Source organism: Mchenga conophoros, linkage group LG12 (genome assembly GCF_057382185.1).
Source record: "Mchenga conophoros isolate Kocher_MC1m ecotype Shallow Benthic linkage group LG12, M_conophoros_male_GT1.1, whole genome shotgun sequence".
Classification (NCBI taxonomy): domain Eukaryota; kingdom Metazoa; phylum Chordata; class Actinopteri; order Cichliformes; family Cichlidae; genus Mchenga; species Mchenga conophoros.
Window position 1 is genome coordinate 36,730,851 of NC_140537.1, and position 26,759 is coordinate 36,757,609.

The following is a 26,759-nucleotide window of genomic DNA, read 5'->3' on the forward strand; positions in this document are numbered from 1 at the left end:
ATAGGTTTCTTTACATTCTGCTAATAGCTTTAGTTCCCTCTAGTTTGTAATTGTTTAACTTATTTAGACAAACCTTTAAAGCATAAATAACTAAATGAAAAAGAAGTGAGAGAAAAGAATGAAAAACCATTACATTAAAAAAAGAAGAAGTGCTGAACGACAGAAGGTTCGAAGCAGATTGTTTAGAAGATATGAAAATACCAAAAACCACGACTAACCACTACTTCCTCATTATCTCCACAGAGTGAGAAGATTTTTACGCACATACTCGTGAATGAGGCCCTTCATAATACCCACAACGACCCAGACCTCTAGATGGCAGTGTGGGTTAAATACTATGTGAGAGAGGAAGCGCTGCAAGGCAGAAGTTGCTAAAGATCATCAAGTTTGCAGTAGTTCACAATAACATCCCGTCCATTTTGGCCCACTAAAACAAAAGAAGCCCAGTCTGCTTCTCTGATCAACAAACTCTTATTTAATATCTAAGGCGGAAATGAACTGTCTTTAAATAACCACAGCAATATTCATGTATAATGACAAATATAAATGTGAAAAATTCAGCTTCTCTTTTTGTGGCACATTTGTATAACTACTGATGAATCTGTTGTCACACAGTCTTTAGCAGTTTGCACCCATCACAACCAATCCATGTGAAAGAATCTAAAAATAAAGTTAAATAAATACATACATACATAAGCAAGCAATTAGACATTTAAAAGATATCAGATCTGCTTAATTATCAAGGATGTTTTGTTCTTCTTATCTGGGCTGCTCCCTTTAGGGGACACGACAGTGGGTCACTTGCCTCCATCTCATCCTGTCCTTGGCATCCTCCTCTGTGTGACGCCAGCCCTCTGCATGTTCTCACTACATCCTTGAATCTCCTCTGTGGTCTCTAGATTATTTGACCTGAGCATTTTCAACTCTGCCACTCAGTTGTGCCACCATCTCCTAACCATACATCACAGCAGGTCTTACTAATATGTTAATCATCCCTTGCACTTGTTTTTCTATAATTCAGTCATGAATGATGACAAATATTATTTTAATATTTTAAAATTTTTACTGCTGCATCACAACTGACCAAAACCTGGTTCTGCCAGAGTTTTCTTCCTGATAAAAGTGTGCTTATCCTCCCCACCTTCACCAAGTATTGCTAATAGGGGGGGTTTATGGTTGTTTCTCTCTATTATTTTTAACGTCATTAACGTAAAGCATGAAGTGCTTTAAGGTGATTTCGTTGTGCATTAGTGCTATATGAATAACATTTAATTTAAAAAAATACATTTTGAAAAAAATAATAAAAACACAACAACAGTTGTAACAGTTATTAGCCAGATTATTAAACTTATAAAATCCACTAACACAAATAATAAAATAAAGACTTGAGATGTCCACATGGCCAAGTCAACTGCTTTCTGAAAAGCTGCATTCATGTCGTAATTTCTATTGTGATTTCTAAAAAAAGGTTCTCCTGTCAGATACCATATTGGAACTAAGAAAAAGTAAACCAAAGCTGAAGATTTTTTTAACCATACAATAGAATTATGACGAAAGAGCAGCGTCCTGCCCTTGAAATAGACCTTTATTGTGAAAATCCAAACCGGATATTGAGAATGTGAAACTGTTAACTATCAGTTTCACGTTCTCGAGCTCTGCCCTTGACTGTCACCGACCCACGTGAGTGTGTTCATTTACAGGTTATCGTGATGCTAAGCCGGTAGTTAGCTAAGCTAACCGACTACATTAAGAGAAACCCGGTCTCACACCGTTCGGGCGCCTCATTTCTTTTTTGTTATTGACCTGACTTCCGGCTTGGTTCGGCTACGATGTCCTGCAGCGGTAAATCTCTGTGGTTTTTACTGCGGCGGTGTGTCGCAGTCAGACAGCTAACGGTACCGACAGCTTCACGCATGTGCGGCTTCACTCAGCAGCGAACTTTGACTTCGGCGGCCCGGACAGCCTGTTTCCAGAGACTGTGCGAGCTGCAGCCCGCAGTTAGAAGCAGCCAGAGCCGCTTCTGTACTAAGGTTAGTCTCAGAGCAGCCCCGCGTGGTTTAGCATGTGTTTGGGTCACAGAGGCAACTAGAGACGGTTAAAGACCGAGAAGATACTTTAAAACTGCTCTGAAGATGCTTCTAGAAGAGTTTATTAACGCCACGGGCGTATGTTTTGTTTGGGGAGCATCAGACACTTAAATTCGTGCTTTTTATGAACTTTCATCTAGAAATGTGTCCCTTATATGCGAAACTCCAGGACAGAAATATCCCTGTTCATGTAAAGGAAAGCACTTGTACCAAACCCACTCTGGCAGGGGCTAGTGTGGGGGTTCCTTAGTTCCGGCGTAGGAGAGCAGTGGAGGAAATGACTATCAGAAAAAAAGAATAAGTAATTTCTAATGTGAGCTATGTCTCTGTGGTCTGGCTATGGTCAGTTGACCTGAGCTGGTTCTGAGGTTTACCACCTGCCTTCTACAGTACATACAATTATTCTACCTGAGCTATCGTGGCTGCTTTCCGACTCCTAGTCACTATAAAGCTGCTATAATTGTGGGATTTGACAGGTGTTACTGAAGAGCAGCATCAACTTGAATTGATGACTACATGGTCCTTCTAGCAGCATGTCGTTGTCATTGAAACACATCCAGGCACTTATTTGGGCAGCTATCCTGAAGCATTATCTAAATTAACTTTCATTTCCCTTTCACTAAAAGGGGTATAAAAACTGTATGTACAGAACCCCAAAAGACTGATTCTGGTCATCTTAACGTAGAGTTTTCATTGGGAGAAACGTTTTGTCACTCATCCAAATGACGTCTACCACCACTGTTTCTTTCACCACCGTTTCTTTCTCAAAAAGGTTCCTTTAATTTTTTTTCACTGCAGCATCTCTTTCATATAATACAGTTGATCCTGGTGCAGGTAGGACCTAACCTAGCAGTGACCAGAAAGATGCAAATACAGAAGTGACAAAGTCCTTTACAATATAAAATCACATACAGTTAAAATTGTATCAGTGGATAAAACGAGCATGTATGATCATTTCACACTGATATATTGATTTAATTGACTCTACATCTTCCAGACAGGAGGAACCTATGAGGATGACTACCCACCTCTGCCGGCCTATCATCCTGAATCAAAACCAGAGTCCAGGGAGGTTTACATCGTGCAGGTGAAAGGTCTCCCATGGTCCTGCACCACTCAGGACCTTCTGCAGTTCTTCTCAGGTGGGAGTCTGAGGAGTGGCACACCTTTACTTTGTAACTACACAGTATATGAATAAATTAAATGAGATTATTATTTTTTGCAATTACCATGTACCAGAGTGTAGGATACGTGATGGGGTGAAAGGCATCCACTTGACTTTGGACAGGCTGGGGAGGCCGTCAGGACGAGCCTTCATCGAGATGGAGCACGAGGAGGACGTCAGCAAAGCACTGGAGAAGCACCGGCAGTACCTCGGCCCACGATATGTTGAAGGTTTGTTCCAAACAGGAAGTCCTTGACAAAGACTGATGGTTTGAAGGGAAACTCAGTTTCAGGGTCCTGACAACAGACATTTATTTATAATAAATAAGAAGCAGTCATGTTTGCTTAACTCACAAGAACACATTCTCCTGTCCTGTCTCAGTGTATGAAGTGACAAACGGTGACGCTGAAGTCATCCTGAAGAAAGCCACCCAGCCTCTAGGAGCTGATGGCGTGGTGCTGCTCAGAGGGCTCCCCTTCACTTGCACTGAGGATGACATTGTCCACTTCTTTTCAGGTACACTGTGTTGCTACAGTATGGGACTCTTGTCAGTGTAAACTCAGTAGATTTAGTTGCAAAAAACCCCAAATAAACGTTAGCTATTGAATGTAAGTAGAGCTTGGTAATGATTTTGGTTTCTTATTAGTCTGAAGACAAGAAAACTAAAGTAAAATTCTCATCGTCTGTGGCTAAATAAAATGTTATCACTTACAGTCTTGGCAGTGTCCTGCTTATTTATTTATTTTTTAATAAATTCATGCATGATTTGGTAAACTTGGTAAATCACATTCGTAGGATTCATTTGTTTCACCTCCCAACATGAGCAGCTGAGCACACGGCTTTCAGTTAGAAAACTGGCACTGAGCCTTTTGAAAAGGTGAAAGTATGCAAGGGGAAAAGAATTATAACTACTTTATCTTAACAAGCTGTGTTTCACAGGTTTGGAGATAATGGCGAACGGGATCACCATGGTCACAGACTCCAGGGGAAGAAAGTCTGGAGTGGCTTATGTGCAGTTCACGTCTCAGGAAGCAGCTGATGAAGCGCTGCAGAGGGACCGAGAGATCATAGGGAGCAGGTGGGAAGCTTCACTGACTCTCGAATTCACCTGGATGTTTCTCTGGTGACCAAGAAGTGCACTCTTTTATTTTTTTGTCATGTTTGTTGCTTGTTGTGCTGTTTCTAATATCTGCAGATACATCGAGGTGTTTCCCAGCAGAAGAGATGAGATTCACTCGACCTGGAGGAAGAGAACGAGTCCATTTCCGTCTCAGTCCGGGCCTCAGTCAGTGGACCGGAGGAGTGGTGAGGAATTTTAATTGGAATTGGAAAAACGTGCAAATCTTACACTTAAAATATGAATATAAACATAAAACAAATAAAAAGAAGCACAGCAGGAGTGGCTACAACAAAACATTTGTGATGTGGCTCTGCAAAATATCATATTTAACATTGTTTTGAAAAGAGGCTCAAAGGCTTCGGTGTCTCAGTTAGCCAAACACCCTCTCGCCTCACATCCTCTCCTCAAATCTCTGGTGGGAATAAAGCGTGTTTTATGGTTCTGGAAATGCGTCTGCCTGTGTACACGTGTTAGTTTGACCAGTGTTTCCCAGTGAACTCTGCTCTAGCTCCTTTCCCAATCCCAGCCTACTTGTCGATCAGTCGGCATTCGGTAGACGGATACATTTATGGGAAAATAAATTACACTTAAGATGTGATAAGACAAGTTTAGGATGTAACGAACAGGTAACACAGAGAGGAGTTAAAACTCTTCATGTGGACAACTCTTACACGTGCCAATTCAATGTTAGAAGCCATATTTTAAAAAAGACTTTCTTGTTCTTTACAGCAGCGGTCCCCAACCCCCGGGCCTCGGACCGGTACCGGGCCGCGAGAGTAGAGGCTCAGGTGTGAAATGTATGGTTTTCAGGGTTTTTATCGGTTTTCAGCGTTATTTTGTTATCGTTTTTATCGTTAACTCGGTTTTCCTGGGTCTGTTCACGTGTGTTATGAATAAATCTTTTTTTTCGGTACCGGTACTAGTTTTATTTTGTTGTATTTATCCGCGACACCTTAAAGGCCGGTCCGTGAAAATATTTTTGGGCATAAACCGGTCTGTGGCGCAAAAAATGCTGGAGACCGCTGCTTTATAGGGTAGAAAGCATTTAAATGACCTGACATATACAACACAGTTGGCGCCCTCTATGGGTTCAATACGGTGCAACAGGTGCTGGTAGTGGCCCGTCCCTCTGGCGTGTTAATTCTGCTACCTTGATAAAGACTCATCGGGGGAGGGGGGTATAGATTAAATGTATTTCAGTGTCACTGTCACATTCCTTTCCCAGCATGTGTAATGTGAATGTTCTGACATACATTTCAAGCTTTAATAGCTCCAGTGAATATTTGATGATATTTCAGCCATTTATGGAAGTTCAAGCCCAAATGATACATGAGCCTGGTTAACAGACAGCAGTGTAATGGGTCCTGTTTTAGCCCCTGAAAACAGATCACCTGCTTCGCCTCCTCCGTCACTTCACCTTCAGAGCTCCACCGTACCGCTACACTACATCCACGTGAGGGGACTTCCTTTCCAGGCTTCTGGGGAAGACATAGTGAAGGTAAAGCTGTTCACGTGTTGAGACAATGAAGCTGAGTTTGGTGATTTCACGTGTCGGTGTTTCTCTCTCGCAGTTCTTCTGTCCTCTGGCCGTGTGTAAGATCCTGATCGAATGCGGTCCCGACGGCAGGCCGAGCGGAGAGGCTGACGTTTACTTCCACTGCCACAGAGACGCCGTGGCCGCCATGTCCAAAGACAGGATGAACATAGGTGAGCCCGTTGGTGAGCTTTTCACAGCGTTGTTTATTTTTGCTTTTAGTTCAACTCTTTACCAGGGCAGCAGCTGTCGATAGATTTAGTAATCGAGTAATTTATCAACTAATTGAGTAATCGGATAAGAAATACTTTTGTCTTATAAATGAGCCACAATACATTTTCAAAAGATGAGTTCAGAATGAACTTCTCATTGATTTCCATTTTAGAAACTTGAATGTTTTAAAGTTTAACTGCATACAACATCTGTCAAAACCCCGAAATAAACTCTTTGATCGTACGCCTCGTATTAAAATTACATTTAAAACATTTTTAAATGCAAAACTCTGGAAATGATCTCGAGTCAAATGTCAAACTTGAATGAAATAAGATATAGATGCAATCTAAACTAAGGCATAAAAACGTTATCTTTACTCAGTCTTCTTGGAAAACCTTCTGACGTTAATAGGAGGCAAGTTTTTGTGCTGCTGAAAACAGATGTTATATTAATAATAATTCAGCGTCCAAACCAACAACCCTCAGGTCAGCGAGCTTAATGGCCCTCGTGCATTTTTATGGAATTGTGAAAAAAAGCTTTTATTTTTACATGTTTAAATATTACAATAATTAATTAACACAGTATTTGATATTATTTCTCTTTCAATATGAAAAATGCTACGAAAGTATTGAAATTAATGTGGTCTAGTACACCCCATGCCCCCCTTTTCTCTCTCCTGAATGTCTGTGATAACGTCGTAAATCAGAAAAACAAGAATAATTTGAGTCTTCTCTGCTCTTTATATATTTTTCTGTGATCCAAATAATATTGGCCTAAATGTCTAAAGCGTGTCTTTGCTGCTTACTGATCGGTGGCATATTGACTTTGTTTGGTTCTTCTCTTTCAGGCGAGCGATACATCGAGTTATTTCTCAACTCTGTTGCAGACGGTGACGGCAGGTAGGAAACACATCTACCATCAGTTAATTTACTTTTAAAAGAGACCAAGTTATGCATAAAACAGTGGAGTGGCCCTATTTGTGTAAACCAATAATTACTAGAGTCCAACAGTGCCGTTTCCTTTTTCTGAGAAAATATTTGGTCTCAAAGTCTTGGAGAGGAAAGGATGCAAATGTGTCGTAGACAAACTGCTCTGAGGTCCGTACAACGATCCTTCCCTCTTCTTGTTTCTTATTCATGGACGGATCGACTGATTTTACATGTAAAACTAATATTAGAAAATATAAAGAGGTTAAACACGTATTACTGAGTGTAACCCAGAGAAAAACTTAAGCTGCCTTGACTGAGCGCGTTTTGTTTTTCCCTCTTCTGCAGGTGAACGTTGACACACAGGATTCCCATATTTATTTTCCAGCCTCACGTGGACATCGAATAAACATTCCTGGTGTCAAAGACAAAGCAGTCGGTCTTTATTTAATCAAATGTAATATTCCTGTAATGCTTTTTTGATTTTATTCTGGAGGTTTGCATCTCCACTTTAAAATGAAAGAAAGAGGCGAACACTTGTAAATGCTCATGTTTATTGTAAGCCAAGAAGCTGTTCCACTTCACCTGTTAATCATCATCAGCCACAAAAAAAATAAAGATTTAGTTTTTAAATCAACAGAACATAAGTTATAAACCTGTCTTCACTTTACCTCAGCCAGGCAGAGCCGTGCATCAAAAGTGCTGAAACACATTCAGTTTATCCAGAGCAAAAAGCCTTCGGTCTAAAAATGTATGATTCACCTGCTACAGTTTAAAACACACCAGACTCAGATGTGACTTCATGCTACATGACTGATTTTAAGCCTTTTTGTTAATGACACTTCTAATACACAACAGCAGGAAAGAAAAAGCAGCTTTGTGACCTTAAGAATCAGGTGATCATTTGCAAAATACATTTATTATTTCTCATTACATGAAACTAGCTGAGCTTAGCATAAAGAAGGGAAACGAGTGCCGACTAACACAACGTTGCAAAAATGAAACACTGCATCTAAAGCTCCCCGCGCTGACGGGAGCAGCTGTTCCTGAACAGAGCACCGGGACTGAAATGTGCTGTTTTCACCGACTTGTTGAGGTTGAGTCTCCATGAACGGCTTTAAATTGGTCTCCAATTTTTAAAGCTTTACCAATATTAAGACAAGAGACAAACTCAGCTTCTATGAAGCTGAGTTTCTTAGATGAAGAATTTAATGGTGATACTGATTTTTATTGTGAATGACTTTGAATCAATGTCCAAGTTTCCAGCACACAACACTGTAAACTCAAATTGGCATGTTGACCTCTTATGGTGGATTTGGTTATTTATGCTAATACTCTAACAGTCATATTTAAGCAAATAGAGACAATAGATACCAGCGTTTTCATCTTTTATCTGTGAAAGCAGGGAATAATCATAACTGCTTCTAAGTCTCACAACATCGTTGTGGATTTTTGGTGATCTGATTTTTCATTCCAGTTTATAATTCCCAGAATCCGCTCCACTCTGGAAATAAACACTAACTTTTTTTTTTTATATATATTGCATGAATTTTTATTTTTTATTTAAAACCGTCTTTAAGGAAGTAATGACACACAACATGACAGCATTTGGTCATTTTGTTGACCGAGTTTGTCAGGATTTTCCCTGAATGTGACGCCAGTTTAATCACAAAAGTGCATAAAGGTACGAGTAACTCCGTATCCTGATCTCTGAATCGAAACACCGAGCCTTGAATTCCAGTTTTTCCTTTTTTATCTGTTAACACTGGGGATAAAAATGTCAGTTAAACTTTTCATCACTTAGTGTCCATAAATGAGATGATTCTTTTATTTATTTGTTTAAATCCAGCCATGTGAGGGAGAGCAAGTTTAGCTTAAAAGTGCCGACAGAAGCCTAAATCACCAACACGAACCAGAAAAGGAAGATAAATGGCGTCAGCTGTTTTTATTTTAAGGACACACACACACACACACACACACACACACACACACACACACACACACACACACACACACACACACACGACTGATTTAAATAGCTCACAGACCCCGTGATTCTTAGGATGTCTCAGGAAGTTGGGATTTTTTGGTTTTTAGGTGCCATTGTTACACTCGCGCGTCTCTGCTGTGTGTGATGATTGTGGGTTCATGTTGGTGATGAAGCGTATTGTTGGAGTAACAGCGAGTAGCAGGCGGTGCAGACCGTCTCTGGGAGAATGGAGGAAGGTAAAGGCAGCTCTTTGGACACGCAGCTCTCACAGAAAACGCCGCTGCAGTTCTTACACTGTTTCTGCAGAGAAGAAGAAAAACTCCATTAAAGGAAACCACAGCTGGGGACACGAGTTCTCCTCCATTCTGCTCATTTACAGCGCCTTATTTTTACTTTTTGGTTCTATGAGAGTAGCTTTGCATGACTCACAGATCATATTCATCTCATATTGGGCTTTGGTGCAGTCCACGTTAGCTCCCCATTCAGCACCCACCCTGAGGGCCAGAACCGGCCAATCAAAGACTCCGCTTCAGCCTTCTAAAGCCTGACCATAAATCATTGATTGGTTTGAGATCGGGGCAGTTTACTGACCACTGATCCAAAATGCTGACTATCTGTGAGTCTTAATAATCACTTTGCCCTTTGAGATGATCATGCTGATCTTTGATGTGGGCAGTCCTTAAAAAGTGTGGGGACAAGAGGAGTTCCACCACCTGTGCTCAGCCTGGAAACGGATGAGATGGGAATGGATCCCCCACAATCAGGATTTGAACCAGACTATTTGCATATGTTTGATATTTTTTTTGATACAGAAAATAAGTTTTGGAACAGCCGTAACAGCTTTAGGAAGTTCAACCCAAGAAAAACAGGAGTCAACTATTTAAAGAAGCTGTAAACTTTCAATGCCAAACAGAAAAATATTCTTGATAACTCAAGTTCAAAATGATCCTCAGTAATTTGTACCTTTGTCTTGAGGAGGGAGTCGGCCTGCTCACACATCGTACACATGGAAGGCTCGCTGATCTCCAAGAACGACTCCTGAGGAAGAACAACAAAAAGAAATAAATGCATGAGTCTCTGAACAGTGCAAAGACACACTGCCATCAGTACGTGCTGACTGCTTCAGCATCCACTTATTAAAAGGCCAAACTTTCACACAGGTAAAAAGTCAAATCTCACCTGCTCATCCTCGTGGTGCGACAGGGACCTTCAAAGTTAAAGACGGGACATGAAAAAGAATTATTTTTCCATAAATTTCACTATTTTTTGAAACTCTGAGATACCTACAGGCTGGTATTGTCCTCCAGGCCACTCTGGAACTGGTCTTTCTCCTTCACTGACGGGGATTCTGGGAGTTGCTGTTAAGAACACAGTCATAAGCCACCAAACCACAGCTGACAGCTGTTCGTCGGACATATCGTTAATGTGAGAATCCACGTACTGTTGGTACATCCCCTGGTTGTCTCCTGTCGGTCCGCGGAGTGCTGGACTGAGGTACCGAGGAGGCACTGAGGTGATGCTCGCTCTTTCGATCGCGACCTTTTCTCAGCTCACGCTCCAGATTAGACCTGAAACAGCAAAATAAGCCAAAGAATAGAAACGTATAGTTCAGTGACGACAGTAATTAATAAACATATCTGGAGCAGAAAAAGGAACAACGTTTATGGTAAAGGGGAACCTCCAAGAGGTAGGAAAGCCCAATGTTACAGTAGAAATAAGATTCTTCTGATGGCAGCTTTGATTAACAGCCGTGCATCCAGCAGTTTCCTGCCAGGCCTCTGACCTGTGTTTGTCCCTTCGTCAGGTAGAACCTGCATGTTATACATCCTGTGTAACTGAAATCTGTGTGAAACGTCGCTACTCAAAACTTTCTAGAAACCACTCTCTGTATCGATGTGGTTTGATGGGCTACATATCGTTAGTATTTGTACGTTTCTATGGTTACAAATGCGCTCGCACAAGTCTGTGATGAACGTCTAAAAGATCTCAATGAGAGCACTGAGACCACAGAGTGAGAGTCTGACTGTTTTAACAAAGAAAGAGTGATAAAATAGAAAGGAGTATTAGGGCCACATTAAGAAAAAATGTTCATTTTCAGCATAAATTCAAAATGTGGATTTGCCAACTGCCACGGCTCACAGCTTCTACAAAACGCCTCGTGTAGATGAGGTAGTGAAATCGTACTTCAGAATCTGTTTTAGTAATAAGGAAGCGATTTGTCCTCTTCCTCTTTGTTTTGGTCATCTCAGTGTTTCAGATGGAGCAGGAGTAGTGAGGCGCCAGACTTTACCTTTGCTTCCTCAGCTGCTCCACCTCCACCTGCAGACTCTCGATTTTGTCTCCAAAGTCCTGCTTGAAGAGCCGGTTCGCCTCTAAAGCCAGGTCCCTCTCCTTCTCCGCCTGCTTGCATCTGGGTTTGGGGTGAGCGGGTTAACATAAACTCATGGAAAAATAAAAATGTGATGAAGGGAAACGTGGCTTGGAAGAGAGATCAACTCAAACTAAAATGTAAGAGCAACCTGGGACACTGTGACCAAAGACCATGAAGCAGACTCTGTTTGTTTAGCGTTTTATTAGCCTAATGATTACTACAGTTGACACCAAACTTATGTTCACATACAATTTTAAATTATTCATTAATTTTGCCCCTTCCTTCTTCTGCGCTGGACGTTCGACTTCAACAAACCCCTCTGATATCTGGCGCCACACGCCACTTCTCTCTGTCAGTTGAGAATATCTGACAGCCTCAGGTTTGAGGACGAATCACATTACAGCAACTGTCAAGTATTCAGCATGGGTTTATTGGCACATCAGTCCATCAGGCACCTCTACTCATCTTATGTCTGACTAAAGCATTACCGGGGCAGTTTTTAGAAACGGAAATCTGAAGTAGAAATCTGATGTGGCGAACACATCTGGCAGAAAACACGAGGATTAAGGGGCTGCTAAAGGATCCATTCAGTCCACACTAAAAGCTGATGCTGGAGCGCCGCTGCAGGAGGTTGTAAGAAGATGGTTTTTATTTTGTAACAACAAAGGAGCATCGTACAGAAAAGATAACATCCTAGTTTGGTTATTTCTATATTAGGCAGGGTTGTATGTTTGTTTTCAGACTCGTGAAAGCAGGCAGCTACTGCTGCAGCTGCAGCAGCTTCCCCGCTGCAGAGTTCAGGCTCCGGGCCTGCTTCGCCAAATGTTTGTCACTGATTTTTTTCAAAACAACAGACGAACAAATGATGGAAAAAATTAAAGAAAAAGAAAGTGAAGAGAAAGAAAATGGATCCATGAACATAAGAAATGTCATCTGGAAGCACCAAATACATATCGTGCTATAATAATAAACTAGCCTCACCTGGTCTCCAGCTGTTTTATGGTCCCTGACATTTGGTTCATTTTCTCCTCCATGCGAACGATGATCTCACTCTTCTGTTTCGAGCTGGCATCGGCACTCTGCAGAAGATGATCCAAACTAGTCAACTGATGTCTTTCCTCCATATACACTCGGATTTGTGTGAAAAGATATTTTTGGGGATCTAATCCTCCACCTGCTCGTCATCCCTAGAACAGCAGGTGGAGGATTGGGATTAGGCGGCTGTGAAGACCAGGATAGGGGTCCGAAAAAGGAAGGACAGGTGGACGGATGAAATATGTGATAAATGCGACCATCCCTAGTTGATCAGACGGCAAGAAATCCAAATTAAGAGACTAAACTCAGAGCAAAAGTGAAGATCACCTGTGCACCTTTTAATCTGAGGCCAGGTTGAAAACTTTTTCCGCCTAATATTTTCAATGTGTTCCAGTAAACTAATTGCTATCGTCCATTTTATTCTTGCTTTGTGGAACAGTTTCAGTCTTCTTACAGTTAAGCAGACCTTTGAACTTTCTCATTGAAGTGGCCTCCTCTTTTCTGCCTTAACTGAAAAAAAAAAGCCAAGTTCTTACTGTCAGTCAGTATCTACTGCTGACTGCAAGTTATTCTAGACAGGAAGTGATGCTTTATCATTTCACAGAGAGCTAATAGTGAAATTAAACACCTACAAGTTTCTGGGAAAAGCTGAAATCTACGAGTGAAGCCCTGAGAGACAAAAGTGGATGTGAGCCTTTTAAAAGCAGTGTCCTCATAATCAGACATGAGAAGCACCGCCTCACCTGTGACTTGTGCATTAGCTGTTGGTTGATGGCACGAAGGTCTTCCAGCTGCTGTCTGAGCTCCACCAGAGCGTCCTGCTTCTCACAGACGTCTTTCTCCAGCATCTTCATGGACAGCTCCATCTCCTGCTTCATCCCGATCTGCACCTCCAGCTCCTTCTCCACATCCTGCACACAAGTCAGACTTTGTCAGTTAGAAAAATATAAGCAGGAATGTCATAATTAAACTCTAAGCTAAATGGACTGAATTTGGACTGGGCTGACTGTCTTTCTCCACATAAGCTTTGTGTATTTCTGTGTAAATGGCAGCTAAAAATGAAAACACTAAACAGGCCAAGCACATTTGTTACTATTAACTACAAACTTTGTCAGCAGATGACACGGCTACATGTATAATCTCTCGCTGGTATCAACGCTTCAACGACTTAAAGCTACACAAAGACTGTCAAACAGCTGAAACGCACCAGTCGAAGCAAAGTTTCCTCTTTGAGCTGCTTGCGTGTTTCCCCCAGCGCTTGTCCGTCTGCTGCTGAATCACTTCTTAATGCCTGAAGAAAAAAGGAACGCTTGCTTTTACTACAAATTTCCAAATGCTCGAGTCAGCTGCTGCATAAACTGGCAGATAAGCAGTGTTCACCTTTCTGGACTCCAGCTGATACGAGCTCTCCTCCTTTACTCTCTCCACGTCTTCTTGTAAAGTGATGATCCTGTTATTCGCCACTGCGAGCTGCAAGGACAGAAATCAACAAAGCAGCTTGGTAAACAGGAAGTCCCTGCAGCCGGGCTAAAAACATGTAAGGCTGACATTTAAAGACAGTTTTTGAAGATGATCACTGTGAGACTCGCCTCTTCTGTCAGCTTCGTGTTGGACTTTTCCAGAGCGTCCACTTTGGCCTGCAGGTTATTTACCGACGCGCTGTAAACAGGCAGAAAGCAGGTGAGTCACCGAGCTCGACAAGGTGAGGAGAGCAAAGTGAGCGCACCACCCCGACAAACCTTAAATGTCTGTTCAGCTCCTCCACGTAGTTCTTCTGATCGAGAATCGCTGTGATCTGACCGTCCCTGAAAACGCACAAAGAGAAACGTGCAGTTAGCCGTCAGGCACACAAACACACAGCAACACAAACAAAACAATAGAAATCTGACAGAAAATCTCATTCTAGTGCAGTATTTTTAAACTGTTGAGGCTAAAATGTGTTTCAGGCATGGAACGGAAATCTTTTTCAATATTCAAGTTTAAAGGCCACACATTGGAAAAATATGGTCCGAAGGCTGGGGCTCAATCCAGCCGTCCAAATAAAAGAACACTTTCTGTCAATTAAGTTCAAGACAAATGGCTGTCAGTCGACAGAGGTAGGAGTGAAGCAAAAACAAAACACACGCTCCGATTACAGGCCCACAGCTACTGCTGATGGGACTAGAGGAGCCAGGACTCACCCCTCCACGCTCTTGCTGCTGTGTCCACCGTCTTTTAGGTACATGGAGAAATCGATCACCCCAACCTGCAGATGTTTTAAGAAAAAGGCAAAAAACAAATGACAGGAGCCATCCTCGTATGTAAAACAATTCAAAGTATGTGTGTAGAGTCTGCAGGCTGAAATATTTTAGTCTCCAAGCTCAGGCGGATATGAACAAAGAGCTGCAACATTCCTCACAGTCACTCTGGACTCCCAACCTGAGAGCTGAACATCCTGACTGACAAGCTGTGAGCTGCTGAAACAAGAACAACCTGAAGCTGCACTGCTCAACATTTTAATGTTTATGAAGCAGAGCGGGGACACAGGCCTCAGAGCCCAAATCGCTGCGCCCCTTTACATTGCTCTTAATTCAGTTGTGCTGCTGCTGTGTAAAGGAAACATCGCTGTACTTCATATTTAAATGATCTGAACAGATGGTTTAACTCAGGGTGGGGAACTCCAGGCCTCGAGGGCCGGTGTCCTGCAGGTTTTAGCTGTGTCCTTGATCCATCACAGATGATTCAAATGGCTAAATGACCTCCTCAACATGTCTTGAAGTTCTCCAGAGGTCTGGTAAGGAACTAATCATTTGATTCAGGTGTGTTGACCCAGGGTGAGATCTAAAACCTGCAGGAGACCTGGAGTTCCCCACGCCTGGTTTAACGAAAGGCTTTTGTTGGCATTTTTAAGGGAAAGTACTGACTGTAGGAAAAAAACGAAACAACAACTCATTAGTGAGAGTTCAAATATACAGATATATAAATGCCATCTGGCCAAAAGTTGAATGCCAAACAAACTTCATTCAATAATTCTAAATAACCACACCACAGTGTAGACACTGTCTGCACCACATCTGCCAAATCTGGACCAAACCCGGCCGACACAGACCAGATTTTTAAGACCGATACCACACAGGTATTTGGTGATTTTAAAATGATATTCTAATGCATGAAACATTTTTTGTCTTTCAGAAAAATGAAAACATAAACAGATCTCCCAAACATTTATTCGTTTACTCTTTCTAGCCAGTACACACCACATGCTTCAATCATTGAAAGAGGCCACTTTAGACATTTACAAATAAAATGATGGATTATTTCCCTTTAACATGAACTTGTATCATGTCAGGTTGTTGGCGTTATTGCAGAAAATAACAAGCTATTTTACACATGTCATAAAGTCCATGTCTGGCCTTTGATGCGATCAGTGAAACTGAATTTGACGCGCTTGTTCTACATGGGCTGAGAGAAAACGATGCCACACCAGGGAGTGTGATGACTTTTCCTCTGCCTTACTTCTCATTTAGTTTGAGCTGCTCTAAGTGGAGTTAGAGGTGAAGGTGAAAGCAGACTAACCTGCGAGTCCAAGTCCTCTCCCTTCATACACAGATTGGCATCGATGACATTTAATCCAACCAGAAGCCCGGCGATGACGGCGCCTTCCTCCTCCATCATCAACGCGTTTGGCTCGTAAAATTCACTACAGAGAAGAGACAGAAAGGGCTACAACGTCAGGCGGAAGGGTTTTAGGTTTGTATATAATACTACCGGAGCCAAAAACAAACAAACAAAAAACCCCAAACCAAAACAAAAACTGCAGATCCTCAGATGGCCACTTGAGACAGGCTACATGGTGGGGTCAGGGGCTGAGGGATGGAACCAGACCCAGCTGATGCCAAAGTCCAAGAACAGGCATTACTAATACAAACTGACTGATTACACACCTTAAACACACTTTGATTAAAACAGCTCGCAATCTGGATTTAGGGAGCTCATCAAGATAAAACACCTTGATAAGACTTGATAAGATTTTTTTACCACAGTGTAAAGTTCAAAGTTGAACCTGCAGGTTCAAAAGCTTGTTGTTGAAAATTCAAAACCTTTAACAAATGGCATAAAAATAATGAATGCACTAAAATGAGGATTTACATGATCCATGTCATGCAGACAGAGTGTGGTATGAACTGTGGGACAACATTGTCTCCTTTCATAAAGGATGCTTCACTGCATCCTCTGGATAGGAGATCATATGAAGGAAGCACTGAAGCATCCTTCTTAAAAAAGACTTTGACCAGCTGCTATTATTTCAGGGTCAGGTGAACTATCTGACTGCTCCACTGGCTGATATAAGATGAGCAGCAAGTGCACCGCAAACTCCTGACCCACCGCTTTGGAGCCGGACTCTCATCCTCCTGAGCCAGCTGACCAGGCGGTAAACTGAACACGGGATTATAATGGTGACATTGGAGGGAAACTAAGAAGACAGAATCTACATGTAGATTTATGTAGTAGCGTTTACATAAAACAGCACAGCCAGTAATACAAGCTGCTGTCTGGGCCTCAACACCTGTCTGTCCGTGACTGAGTTTGACCACAGCCAGCTTTGATCGAGGTGATAACTGCTCTAAGCAACCAGGTTTGCTTTGTTATTAAAGGTTAAAGTTGTGCATTATCAGGAGTGTGGCAGCTTAAACATACAGGTGAATGAAGATTGTGCTGCAAGCTGCCTGCTCGCCTCCTCATCTGCTAAGTAAAGTCAGTGAACTGAACCTTTCCTTCATATTTGTGGTGTTTTTGCCTTCTGGAGAAGTTTAATGCAATTACCTGATAAATCATAATCATTTGTTATAATTAATGACTGTACTGCCAACTGATAGATGTTGTGACTGCAGTGGTCAACAAGAGACACCACATTCATCTGTTCACATAAAGTCTTCGCCTCTGTGAATATTACGATCCAAACACACCTGAGCAGGTCCTTTCTGTTGATGATGGTCTTCATATAGTCTGAGAGCTTCTTCTGCATCAAGGCCAGTCGTAACCAGGCGCGTCCTCTTCCTAGAGGAGTTCTGGTATCAAACATGGGAAGAGTGAGATTTGCACACACTAACAGCCTTTACAAGATTAAGGCAGCTAGCAAAGAAGCTCCAGCCACGTTCTGGCATTGTTTAAAGCTCAGATGACATAATTAAAATCCAAGCAGAAGAGCCTTTTTTTGTAGGAAACGTTGAACAAACTCACTTGAGCCCAGGCAGGTCTTTTACGCTGGCAGTGATCTCTCCTGCCTCAGGCGTCAGCTTCTCAACCAACTCCAATGGTCCCCAGAAGGACTTGTTCTGCCCCAGGAAGGTCTTCTTAGCTGAAGATTGACAGACAACGATGAGACGGACAGACTGAGAGCGTGCATACAGAAAGAGCAAAAACACACAGGCCTCAATACAGTTAAAAGGAAACTAAAGCAGGAGTTTAAGACTAAATATTCCTTACAGCTATGTCAGCTGTACATTTTAATCTCTCACATCTCACTGTCAAAAACTGTAAGGAGTTATAAAAGACAACACGAATGCAGTTTTTACTTTTCAGCCCGTGTTTCAGACAGTGCTCCATCACGACAAAGAACTGCTGCAGAGGTGCATAGTCAGAGTCAAGCGTGCGTCCCAGGTTGAGCGCAGACTCGATCAGGCCCTTGATGCTCAGTTTGGCCATGTTCATCAAGTTAAGCCTCTCGATTGCGATGGGATCCTTGGGATCTAAAAGACGGAGAAAAGGAAACAGACTTATAATTCTCACCTTCAGAATTTAACAGCACAAATAAATCAGGAACTAAACTCGTTTGAAAGTCAGCTCTGTATTTCTTAAACAGAAATTTTAAAAAAGTCAGTTTCCAGGAAGGTGAAATAAAGAATACACAGCAAGACAACAAAGACTCCATCATTACAAATAGCTAAAAGAAGACAAACTCCAGGACTTACTGTGAAAAACCTTGTAAATCTGAAGATTATATACAGTTTTAATATAAAACTATAAAATGTGTCTGCAAGAGAAATAGTCTCAATTAAGAGAATGTGAAAGTTTAATACAGTCCACTCGTTCTGCACGCCTGATCTATTATTTATGTCAGCATTTAACACAGAGAGGTTTTTAGTGGAGGTGCTCTATGCTGCCCTGCAGATTTGTTTACATTATTAATACAGTTACACATTTAAAGTTTACATTTGCAGTGCAGCATGTTCATCTTATTCTCTCTAACGCAAAATGTAAACAAATTGGCAGAGATCCTCAGCATGCTGGTATTAAAACTGTATAAATTCGTATTATAATGTTAATGCTGAAAGTAAAATAGAAAATTGTAGAAAACTGGGGGAAAAAAATTTAGGCAACTAAACAACGAGACACTGAGAAATACTGAGCTGGTTCAGGAGGATGGCCTGACTTATCTGGGTATTTTATAGTGGGTACTGGTCTGCTTGATTAAAACCATTTTCTCCACCATCTCTATCTGGTGTTTTCCTTCCAACGATAAATGACAAAGAGCCAAGCTTTGTCATTTATCGTTAAGAAGAAGAAGAAGAAGAGGAAGAAGAGGAAGAAGAAGAAGAAGAAGAACTTTTATAACGCTTTCAGTGGAAACTACAGATCCATAAGCTTCCACCTCTGAAAAGTGACGCCGACGCTTTAGCTCCTTAAAGCTGCATTCTTCCTAATGCAGCCAGCAGGGGGCGATACCAGCGGCTGTAATAAGGTCTTTGACTCTGTACGTGTCTGTAGGAAAACAACCTTCCTTTATCTTTCTTTCTCTAACAACCTTATGGGATATATCACAAGTTTCAGGTCTTAGTAAATACAACATGAAGCTCATTTGTTTTAATGTTACAATTAAGACTTAAAAAGGTGGATAAAGCAGAGCATGCTCTATTGTGTGGCTGATAAGTGTGCAGTGTCCCTCAGCTTCAGACCCAGCCCTCACTTGTTACCTCCAGTTTTTAAAACCACCAAGAGCGGTGGTGGAATCACATGGCAGGATCTCGCCAACCAATATGTGACGTCACGCTGGCTACATCCATCTTTTTATACAGTCTATAGTAACTATAATACTACTAACAATAATAATAATAAACATATCATGAACAGTTATTATACAATAAAAATATTATGTGCATATGTTTAAAATATAAGATGTCCTGTATCTGTCCCTGTGGATCTGAATCAGTCTGATTGAGAAAATGTTCAACAGGATGGAAATGATTACCCAGCTTGTTAAATTAAGCCATGTGGATAAACTGTATGAACATTAAAATAAATACTGCCACGTCTCCCATAAAAAGGTTTGACACTACCAGTGCTATGATAGATTTAAGCAACAAAATTGTGCATGTTGTCGTTATCAATAACAAGAACCTCAGAAACCTATGCAAAGTGAGTGAAGAGGAGAGAGAACTAAAGCCTAAAGCAGATGTTTCTGTTGTCTGTTAATGGGCTTCTGTAATGTCATTAAAGTGGACTCTTCAGCGGTGTAGGCTGAAAGCTGCAGCGCTTCATTTGCCAACTGAACTGCCTACGAGTGCCTGCCAGCTGGCCTGCTCGTGCTGAGAGTAGGTGTGGCAGTTTTAAAAACAATAAAAACAGAGCACACAGTTATAGATATCTGTTTACAGTCAGGCTTGTGTTTGCTGCCAAATCTATAATTGGCTGCACTCCGCTTTGTCAGTGGGAGAAACTAAATGAAAATCATCAGCACACAAACATGTTTGTTCTGTGCAACTGGGATCTTCTGTAAGGAGCAACAGCTACCAAGTACTTGAAGCCTCCCAGCAGGACCTGGCTGCTTTGTTGTCCGCCCCTGGCTTATTTATAAGTGGCGTCATCCTGCTGCGTACACCCTCAATGAAATCAAACCCGTCGTGACACAGCTCACACCGTTCACCAGGTGAAATATGTTGCTTCTGGTGTCCGCGATGCACACCACCACGCCCTAACACATAACGTAATATGCTCACAAACACTTCCTCAAACGCTGAGCTAATCTGTCACGTTACCTTCATGGACCGGCTCGGGGTCTGGCGTGAGCGAGATGTCGTTGAGCTCGCGGAGGCACAGCCACTCGCCATCGACAGAGACGCGAAAGTTGCACAGATAAATGGTCTCCCTGGCAGCCTGGGTGATCTTGTCTGTGGTGGGAGTCGGGGTTTCACTCTGAGGCGTCAGATCAGACATGATGACTCAGCTTGTGCGAGGCAAAACCAACACCACCGAAGGGGAAAAGGGAGGGGGGAGGTACAAAAGATGCAGGAGCTTTGCGTTCCAACAGCCAGAGAAGGCCAGAAAAACAAGAGGATGAAAGATGAAAAGAGAATCAGAGGAAGAAACAAAAAGGACAAGACGGGAAAGGCCCACAGCAGCCTTCAGCAGGTGTTAGAAAGGGTGCTCCTCCTCTTTATGCATGCATCCTCCTCTCCTCCTTGCTACAACTGAGTGAAACAGGCTGCTGTCTGTGCCTTCTACTCCTCCACCGCCTCCTCCTCTTCAGCCTCTTGTTATCGCCTTTTGTGCCGACTGGGGATTTAAAATGCAACAGAGAGCACCGTGCTGAAAAATCACAGCCCTCCTCCGGTCAGCTTAGCACCGGTTCTCTGTGATTGGACTGCCTGCGCACCGCAGTGAATGCACTGGGTGGGTGTTGACCAAGATGGCTGACGGCAGCGCTGGGTACAGCAACACATTGTCACGTGAGCAGATGGTGCATGCGTAAAAAAAAAGAAGCTAAAATAAGGGGGGGAGGGGGGTCCCCGGAGTAACCAACCAAGGCTAATGATGCAGCAGAGGGCCTGTGTCTCTCTGAAGCATCAACAACATCCGCCCTCCTCCCAGTCTCGAACACAGGCCTGTCAGCTGGCTGCAGCAGAAAAACAGCAGCAGCAGTGAGCATGAAGGGCAATAAGGCCAAAGGTCCCAGATGTAAGCGGGGGCCATCTATTTTTTTAAATCCCCCACCCATTCTGGTACAGCTTCCCTGGGCCTAACACCTTAAACATCGAGCTGGATATTGACAATCAGATCATCTTTAGAGGATGACACTCCGTGCCATCAGAGGACAACAAAAATAAACATGTGACAAATTTAATTGAGAAAGTTTTCACTTTTTTTTTTTTTTTTAATCGATTGCTTTGTTTGTCTGAAACGAACCTCTGTTTTCTCTTAGAAAGTAACACCATGTGTTCAGTATAATACAGTCAAAAACTGCAGTTGCTTTAATGTTCACATGAGGCTAGAAAAGTGAATCAATCCTCACAGATGTGTTAAAACCTTCAGTTTTACAGCAGAAACAAACATGTTTATAGCATGTACAGTAAACAGCTTAGTTTCCATATTGTAACAACTTTATGGGGACGATTATTTTATACGCTTTCTACTTCGATTGACAGCCATCTGATCACAGGTGACTACAGTGTAACCAAACTGAACCTCTCTACCATGTTGCATTGGCATTTTGGGGGCAGCTTAAAGATGCTAAGGCACATAGTGCACAGAGGTCGCCAACTTTCTCCAGAGTTAATCGGTAGGACCTCAAACTTCACGTTCCTTCAGATTAGATCAAGAGCAGTGCACACAGAGCTTCGTGGAATGTGTTTACATCCCTGAGCAGCTGCATCCAAGCCTTATATCACCGAGTGATGTAAGATGCGGTGGTATAAAGGATACTACTAGACTCTAGTGGATTGGGCACATTTTCTCTGGAGTGGTGAATCACACTTCTCCGTCTGGCATTGCGATGGATGAGTCTGGGTTTGGCGGTTGCCAGGAAAGTGGTACTTGTCTGACTGTAATGGGCCAAGTGTAAAGTTTAGAGGTGTTTCTATGATTATGCCGGGGGCTGTTTTTCAGAAGCTGGACTTGGCCCAAAGGAACTCTTAGCGCTTCAGCATACCGAGACATTTAGGAAAACTTCATGCTCTCAGCATTTTGGGAACAGTTTGGGGAACGCCCTTTCCTGTTCCAACATGAATGCACACCACTGCACAATGCAAGGTCCACAAAGACATGAATGAGAGAGTTTGGTGTAGAAGAACTTGACTGGCCTGCACTGAGTCCTGACCTCAACCTGATAGGACACCTTTGGGATGAATTAGAGGGGAGACTGTGAGACCACCATCAAAAATCCCCATAAACACTCCTAAACCTTGTGGAAAACCTTAGAAGAGTTCCAGCTTTCATAGCTGCAAAGGGTGGGCCAACATAGTATTAAAGCCTATGAATTAAGAATAGGATGTTACTCAAGTTTTATACTGTAACGTTATGGACAGACATTACTGACCTATTGCCTACATTTATTTAAGGTCTCTCTGCAAGAGCTTTGGAAACTAAAAGTAAAAAGGATCTATATATCTTAAATGCCACAGAGACCTGTGTGCTGATAGAGAATGAAGATGTGAAAGCAAACAGGTATTTTAACAACAGGTTAACTCTGTCACGACCAACGACAGGATCAGTCAAAGACTCAATACCTCAGGAAGGTTTCTAACTGAATTAAGTGACCCTAAAGTATCTGCAGCCAGAATAAGAGCTATAAGACATACATCCACTCCTTTTAAGAGTTCCTGTAAATACTAAAGAAAGGTGTCTGAATGCTTCCTTTATTACCTCTTTTAACAGAGGACACACTGGACAATCCCTTTATGAAAGGAAAGTACACAACACCACCCAGAAGCTCACCACAGCACACAAAATTAAATCATCAACATGAGCCTTAAGTGATGCTCATCATGTTTGTTAATAAATATTAACAGTACAGAGAACCAAAGAGTGGAATACCCACTCCGGGTTGGGGATGGGATGTACCTTCCAGTGGAGGAGCTCAAATATCTCGATCGTCTTGTTAATGAGTGAGGGTGGAACAAAGCAGGACGTTGAAAGATGGACTGATGCAACATCACCAGTGTTGTGGATATGAACGTGAAAGCGTAGCTGTGAATTTACTGGTAGAGCTACATCCCCCCCTGACCTATAACCACCAGCTTTAGATAGCGATTGAAAAGGTGCCTTAGCTCTCCCTTAGAGAGGGGGTTAGGAGCTTGGTCATTCAGAAAAGGTTCAAAGTTGAGGTATTCGGGGCACGTCCCACTGAGAGGCGACCAAGGGGGATAATGGAGAGATTATGTCTCTCATTTAGCTTGGGGATGTCTCAATGCCCCCCAGAACAGCTAAAGGAGGTTGCTGGGGAGAAAGAAGGCTACTGCACCCGTGACCCAGACCCAGATAAGTATCAGAAGTTGGATGGAAGGATTTGGAAAGTTTTCATCCTTTTTATTATTTAATTCGGACATTGGGAAGGAAGTGATAGTTTTCTTCTGTATTAATTGCATGAAAGACGACACAAAGACCCTAGAGGAGGTATCAAAGATGAGCCATCTGCAGTACATCTTTGAGGCATAGTTTCAACACAGCAGACCCATGTAAACAACACTCACTGTCACAGTATTAAACAGCCTGGTGTAAGGGCAGCTGGATTCTCTGAGCGATCTTATTTTCCTTAAAAACTCCTTAGGAATTCTACTTTTTTTTTTCAAGTGGTTAGGAAAGGAGCCAGGAGGTCACTTTCTGCAGCTCCAAATCAGATAAATGATAAATCTATACAACAACAACAATAATAACCAGCAGCAAGGTGAGTCAACCAAGCCTGTCAAAACACATGACACATGTTGACACATTAGCCGAGAAACAACACAGAAGAACACACAGCGGCTTTTACTTTGCAGACAGAAATCTGAGGCTGAGAATCAACAATCATGTGATGTAGCTTATCCTCTCCCCAGCTTTAGCTCCGATAACTCCTGGTACTTTACTGAGTTCATGTGTCAGCAAGGTGTTTGTTTACGGACGCTGGAAAGTTAGCCAACAATGCTAGCAGCACAAACTGCAGCGTTACAGTTGGTATTCTCAGTGTATTAGGAAGCTAGTGTTAGCTGTCAGGGAAAGGTGTACTTTTTGAAGTTGGTCAGCACTTACTTCGTCGCCTCGATTCGATTCGTTCAATCTGGAAGTCATACTGTCGAAGCGGAGCGGGCGGCAGCGATCCAGCCTTTGCGAAGCGCAGGTTGGACGAGTTTAAAGCCTCCTTGAAGTAAATCACTGAGGTCGGGGAGAGAGTTTCGTCCGGGCTGTCAGTGTGTCCGTTTTCATCGGAGGAGTTTTGTTTGTCGGAACTTTCTGGAGAAGACCGCAGAGGAAGATCTCCCGGCGGCATATCCCGCTCCGCCATCCTCTCTTCGGTCAAATTCGTCTCATGTGACCGGGGAAGGGGGGCTGTCGGGCAGTACCAAGCTAGTTAGCTGCGGTTAGCTTCTGCAGACATGCACTGAGGTGATTAGCAACAGCTGGATAGTGACTCACTTGCCAGCAAAGCCTCTCTAGTAATCACTCCGCCTTTCGTCCTGTCCACCACGGCCTCTCCATGACCCGGAAATAGCCAAGCCTCAGCATTTTGGTCAGATTTGTTGCCAATTTCGCGAGAGTTTAGGCGCTGTGTCAGCTGTCTTTTACATACACAGAGCCCATACACGAAGCAAGATTTGACACCAGCAGCAGAAGCACGACTGGGAACGTCCTCCTATGTTTCCCATGATACATTGCGAAACATGTCGCATTAAAGGAGCCTCTTCTGTGCTCTATTTTTATCTTAGTGGGTTAAAAATGGACCCTGCAAGCATTTAGGTGTATAAATAGCGCAGTTTGTTGTAGAAGATAAAAAGTAAACTGTCATTTTCCCCACTAACAAAGACTTTAGCTAACACTGATGTGGCAGCTAAAACCTAAAAACACAAAAGCTGGATTATAGCTGAAAGCTGTACAGTGGTTCAAATTATGAATGAATGAATCACAGAAAGAAAAACCTTCCACATATTTTATATATTTTCTTAAAATGCTTCTACTGTTTAGAACAAGCAATAGTCATATGGTGCTTTATAAATACAAATAATAATAGTAATAGCTTGGAAAGAAAAGCGTCTGGACTTCTTTAAGTTGCTTAAGATTGCTTCTTTCCAAGCTCCTTAGACTACGATGACCTGGATGACTGAGAACCTTCACAGACAATAATAGTAATAAATAATAGCATGATACACTATTTTGCTAATCCACTTTAATGTTATCTAATATTTGGTACCCTGTTTTTACTACACTCAGCCATTTTAATATTGTTTCGCTGTTCTGTTGAATGTGAGATAATTCTGCTTTAGTAATATATTTGTTTAAATTTTGACTTAATTTATCTTGATTTTCAGATTAGATTTTACCTTATTTTTTTTCATATTTTGGTTCATTTTTATTTAGCTCCATACTTTCTATTTAGCTTCTGTAACAAATTTTTTAAAAATCCAACTTTGGGTACATTTTGGGATACATAAACTACATTTTATCTCATCTTATCTTAAACTTGTTGAAGGTTGTATCCCAGTGAAAATGTGTAAATAAGCAGAATGCATTGCGGAGTAATATGTGGGCATAACTGTGTGAGCTTTGTAAAGGAATCCATCAGAAAGAATTAAAAGGAAATTAAAAGGAAAGATTAATTTACAATAACTGTCAGATAATTAAGAAACAAACCGCTCCATGCCAAAAGTCTGAGCTCTAAATTTAGGATCTAAGTTTATCGTGAGGATGTTTTGCTAGTTCTCATACAAAGAAAGGTGAGCACTGTTACATGTGATACCCATAACTGACAACAGGAGGAGACTAGGGACCAATAAAACTGCCAGGGATTGGAGAATAAAAAAGATATTCCTCATCACCAGGGATTTAATCTGGATCAGAATGATCTGAATTAAGAAAGCTGCATCTTGCAGTCCAGATAATCAATGAATTCTTGGTTTTTCAAACAATTTCCAGATGCAAGTGATTCCAGATTCCAAATGAGTTTAAAACACCAAAAAACATAGCCAGAAACATAAAAATTATGGATATTAAATTTAGCAATAGGATGGATCACACCATTCATGTCCCCTGTGTAGTGTAAAACCTTTTCATTAGGCAGGCTATAAAATGATAGTTTCTGCGGTACTTTGAAGCTGATATTTGTATAACCTGCTCGAGCCTGTTCTTTACATGGCTAAGAAACAACAGACCTGCATCAGTCAGGATTTAGTGCTTTTGGGGGCTTTTAGAATTCTCAGTCAGTATATTTGATTTCTATTTGGGTTTTATTGTTATTCTAGTGTTTGAAGTTTTTCTGTTTATTGAACTTTGGATTCTGGTTTTGGTTTCCTTACATTTTTAGCAGACTGTGAGTTTTATTTCTGGTAATAATATGAAGTGTTTGACCCCTGCTTTTGGTTTATGGTTGTTCT

The 26,759-nt window shown here is 41.9% G+C and overlaps 2 protein-coding genes across 4 annotated transcripts; one reads left to right on the forward strand and one right to left on the reverse strand.

The window, feature by feature from the left end:
• Positions 1-1,686: 1,686 nt before the first annotated feature.
• Positions 1,687-7,477, forward strand: grsf1 (G-rich RNA sequence binding factor 1). 2 transcript variants are annotated; one of them, XM_085295577.1, is made up of 10 exons: positions 1,687-2,030; positions 3,085-3,229; positions 3,327-3,482; positions 3,634-3,768; positions 4,192-4,330; positions 4,448-4,557; positions 5,746-5,870; positions 5,944-6,079; positions 6,967-7,018; positions 7,394-7,477. In XM_085295577.1, the coding sequence occupies exons 1-10, from the start codon at positions 1,830-1,832 to the stop codon at positions 7,395-7,397; spliced, it is 1,203 nt and encodes a 400-aa protein (XP_085151703.1). In that variant the 5' UTR covers positions 1,687-1,829; the 3' UTR covers positions 7,398-7,477. The 2 variants fall into 2 exon arrangements, with proteins under 2 accessions (XP_085151703.1, XP_085151704.1); XM_085295578.1 differs by lacking the exon at positions 7,394-7,477 and having other exon boundaries at positions 6,967-7,022.
• Positions 7,478-7,582: 105 nt separating this feature from the next.
• Positions 7,583-25,020, reverse strand: rufy3 (RUN and FYVE domain containing 3). Of its 2 annotated transcripts, XM_085295575.1 has the most exons (19): positions 24,808-25,020; positions 24,424-24,720; positions 17,997-18,170; positions 17,662-17,779; positions 17,388-17,489; positions 15,997-16,120; positions 14,622-14,686; positions 14,181-14,246; positions 14,031-14,100; positions 13,822-13,911; positions 13,649-13,732; positions 13,185-13,352; positions 12,388-12,485; positions 11,326-11,445; positions 10,477-10,603; positions 10,323-10,393; positions 10,215-10,242; positions 9,999-10,073; positions 7,583-9,335 (listed from the first exon to the last, which is right to left on the reverse strand). In XM_085295575.1, the coding sequence occupies exons 2-19, from the start codon at positions 24,674-24,676 to the stop codon at positions 9,192-9,194; spliced, it is 1,977 nt and encodes a 658-aa protein (XP_085151701.1). In that variant the 5' UTR covers positions 24,677-24,720; positions 24,808-25,020; the 3' UTR covers positions 7,583-9,191. The 2 variants fall into 2 exon arrangements, with proteins under 2 accessions (XP_085151701.1, XP_085151702.1); XM_085295576.1 differs by lacking the exons at positions 24,424-24,720; positions 24,808-25,020 and adding an exon at positions 20,457-21,113.
• Between the last annotated feature and the right edge of the window lie 1,739 nt (positions 25,021-26,759).